The sequence below is a fragment of the Acanthochromis polyacanthus genome, chromosome 19, assembly GCF_021347895.1.
Source record: "Acanthochromis polyacanthus isolate Apoly-LR-REF ecotype Palm Island chromosome 19, KAUST_Apoly_ChrSc, whole genome shotgun sequence".
In the NCBI taxonomy this organism is placed as follows: Eukaryota; Metazoa; Chordata; class Actinopteri; family Pomacentridae; genus Acanthochromis; species Acanthochromis polyacanthus.
This window is the reverse complement of record NC_067131.1, coordinates 16,789,059-16,792,709: the sequence shown is the minus strand read 5'-3', so window position 1 is coordinate 16,792,709 and position 3,651 is coordinate 16,789,059. Positions and strand designations below refer to the sequence as shown.

General features: G+C 43.4%; 1 protein-coding gene across 1 annotated transcript; it reads left to right on the top strand.

Moving 5' to 3' along the window:
• The first annotated feature begins 372 nt into the window (after nt 1-372).
• pvalb3 (parvalbumin 3) lies at nt 373-2,729 on the top strand. The gene is made up of 5 exons (XM_022197615.2): nt 373-513; nt 1,004-1,071; nt 1,533-1,665; nt 2,074-2,183; nt 2,285-2,729. The coding sequence occupies exons 2-5, from the start codon at nt 1,011-1,013 to the stop codon at nt 2,308-2,310; spliced, it is 330 nt and encodes a 109-aa protein (XP_022053307.1). The 5' UTR covers nt 373-513; nt 1,004-1,010; the 3' UTR covers nt 2,311-2,729.
• Nucleotides 2,730-3,651: the final 922 nt, after the last annotated feature.

The window sequence follows — 3,651 nt, the reverse complement described above, 5'->3', positions numbered from 1 at the left end:
TTTTGACACAGTGTCCACGTGAAATCACAAAGCAGCAAGGCAAAACTAAGACTACAAAGCAGAATAAGGTGCAGTTCTAAGGCACAACCTTAAGCACAATCCTGTTTGATCCGTCTGATAATTTCTAATACCTGCAACATACAACATAAGTTTACCTCACTCTTCACTCCCGCTGCTCTGCACAGTTTAACAGGCTGCAGAGTATGTTTCACCCAAATCAGCAGCGTATATTATTAGCCTTATGCAATATCAAGCACTTTTGCATAGGCCTACACTTAGCCTACCATTTAAGCATCTTCATTTATGTACATATAAATAGAACAGCTCTGTCTACTGGACACATTTTTCGACCCGACTGCTTTGACTGCTCTGCACACAGTGTCTATTACATAGCCTATGCATCATATTTCGGGTTGGTGGAGGTATATAAGCTTGTGAGAGCCACCGAGGGCTTCACTGCAGTCAGCAGATTCATCTGAGCGAATCCACTCTCGCCTTAGAGATAACCCTAAGGTGAGTTTGACTGAGGAGCTGCAGACCTGTAGGCAAGTCCCGACTCACAGAGTGTTCCAGGGCTCCAACTTCATGCACTGGGATATAATTCGAGCAAAGGGCCACACAGGTCCAGATTCTGAACATCAGAGGCCCAGATTTTGACTTTGGACTTACAAAGGAACCAAATGGGAGAAAAAAAATATCTGTCAACCACAGCTGCAAAAGGAGATTTGATCTTTTGCCCTGGAGGGCTTGGTTTTGGGGGAAAAAAATTGGACTACCTGTTGTGATTATTGGTGCCTTGGAATACTCACAGAGAGGGACTTTGGTTGATACTGCAGAGCTTAATGAAGATTGCATGTAGCTCCGTAGCTTTCAACCATGTATTTTAAAGTGAAGTGAGGGAAGCTAAGAGATATAAGCTAAGACAGTCTGACTAAAACTGCTTCATTCTGTTTGATTGTGCCACAGCTGAACTGATGTCTTGTCCTCTGCTCTCCTCCCTCAGTTAAAAAATGGCATTCGCCGGAATTCTGTCAGACGCTGACATCACTGCAGCCCTTGCGGCTTGCCAAGGTAAACCCCAGAATTGAAACAGTCATTGGCATGCGGTATTTTCATTTGGGAAAGCCTCGGGAGTAGCTGCACATGTGGGAAGTTGTACAGATCTGCCTTGCAGGAAAAGAACCTTGGTGGATCCACATTTGTAGCTGCACAGTTCAAATGCTAATACAAAACCAACCACAGCACTAGATTACAGCTACACGCAGTTAGAAGAAGTGCACCGCATGCATTTAACCCCTTCTGGAGGTAGATCAGTAGTAGAGCAAGCTTGCAGAATAAGACTTTAATGTAACTATTGTATGTTTTAGCAAGGAGCAAGTGAATTAGCTCTACAAGCTAAGCTAAACAGCTAAATGAGCAGAAAGTGGGGCTGAATAGCAACCAGTTGCCAGAAACTACTGCACCTGCAAAATACGCCTGAGCTGTGATATATCTTCAGCATCTGACACGATTTCTTCTCCGTTTTCCCTCAGCTGCCGACTCTTTCAAGCACAAGGACTTCTTTGCTAAGGTCGGCCTGGCTGCCAAGTCCGCTGATGACATCAAGAAGGCCTTCGCTGTCATTGACCAGGACAAGAGTGGCTTCATTGAGGAGGATGAGCTGAAGTAGGCACCCCTCTCTTCATCTTCTCAAAAGCTCTTCTAGCTCAGGGATCATCTTTCTTTGGCTCACAGTGAATTCAGAATGATGTCAGAGGCTCAGAAGCATCTGAGAAGCTCAGAGGAAACTGGGTGTTCTCCTCAGCAGTAACTCTATGCCACCTCTCTCCTCTGGTGGCTCAGATTATCGGGTGACGTAGGGTAGAAGAGAAAGCATGGGGGATGAAGCCACACAAATAATACATTTTATTGAGAAAGCTCTAATACTATACAATTGGATACAATAAAAAGGCTGCAAGTCAAGACACTTTAGAGGTTTTCTGGAAACTGAGCTCCATGAAACTCATTCAAAATCAATTGATCCTATTTACAACAAAGATTCTAACTCTCTCACTCGCTGATCTTTTCCTCCAGGCTGTTCCTGCAGAACTTCTCTGCCGGTGCCAGAGCTCTGACCGATGCTGAGACCAAGACGTTTCTTCAGGCCGGTGACTCCGATGGTGACGGCAAGATCGGAGTTGATGGTGAGGAAATAGCTGCTTCACTACCAGAAGAGCAATCCCTCCAATGATCAAGCAGTAACACTAACATTCTGTCTTCCTTCTTTTTTTTTCTCCTCCTGCAGAGTTCGCCGCATTGGTCAAGGGTTAAATGGATAAACTGACCAACATCTGACTACCTAAAGGAACAACTTGAGCCAGAACTCTTCTTCTTCTTTTCCCTCTCACTCTCTCTACTCAGCTCTCCACACCACTTTTATACACTCGACCTTTCACCCTGACCCCGACTACAGACAAAACGCCTCCCCCACCTCCCCCATCCTCCCTCCCTCTCTCTCTCTCTCTCTCTCTCTTTCTCAGACCGTGCTCACCCCAATGCTGCCCACGATGAATGTACCTGACTAAATGTATGGCATGGTTGACTTGTGTCTTTTTCTCTCTCTCTCTCTCTCACTTCTGTCGTCGTTTTACTATGTGAGTTTTGCTTACTGTGAGATCAGCGAAGATGCACTTTTATGGCAAACGGACGGACGATGAGAAAACAATAAAGGTTCTTTTTCAGTAACACAAGTCTGACCCTGGTCTTTAGTGCTTGGTTTGGAATGAATGAATGGGAAACTACACAGTTCCAGCCCAGGAAATGGTTTCAGCACTAAAAAAAGAGGATTTACCTGGTGAATATTGGAAGTTAGAAACATATTTTACAAAGTATCTCTAAACCAAAGCTAGATTACTCCACTATATCAGCACATTGGAGCAAAAGAAGTAAATTTACACAAATCTTTTAAAGTTAACAGTAAATACTGAGTAAAATCTTGAGGGGAAGAGTCACAAAACTGACAATGAAGTCCAATTTTAACCAAAGGTTTGCTAAAATTAGGGAAAATTGATAGTGCAAGAAAAGCCCTGGAAGCCATGAGTGCACTGAATTCTAAACCAGTTTGTTTTCTGAAAGATTCATCTTTTTATTTGAAAGAGAAAGGAAGTGCACATTTTTCCTTGATATCTTACACATCTGCTGAACAGGAAAATCAGCATCCAACTTTGGCACTGTGATACTTGAATGAGCAAAACATCTTAATCTAGACTCCAATGCACAAACATACTCCCATGCAATGGACCCCTGCCTCACCTAATCCAATTCACAGTACGCAACGGTGGGATCTTAACTCCCTCCTGTATCACTCATATGTAAAATGACTGCTTTGATGGAAACAGCCACATAGTGGCGCCAATGAGTCACAAGGATCTCACACACTTTACCTTTCTGCATTGCAAGCTTTGAAGCTGAGAAATACATTTTGATTGTGCATTTTTCAAGTTTGGTATTAGTTCAAAAGTAACAAGTAGCTGCAAGACTCGTGAAAATGCTGTTAAGTCAGAGCTTCGCTGCAAATGAAAAAAAAGAGATTTATTCCCCTGGTTCTCGTTACAAAAAGCTCCCCTCTCCCTCTTTGGTAATGCTATTAGTGCTGACTGGATTCACCAGAGA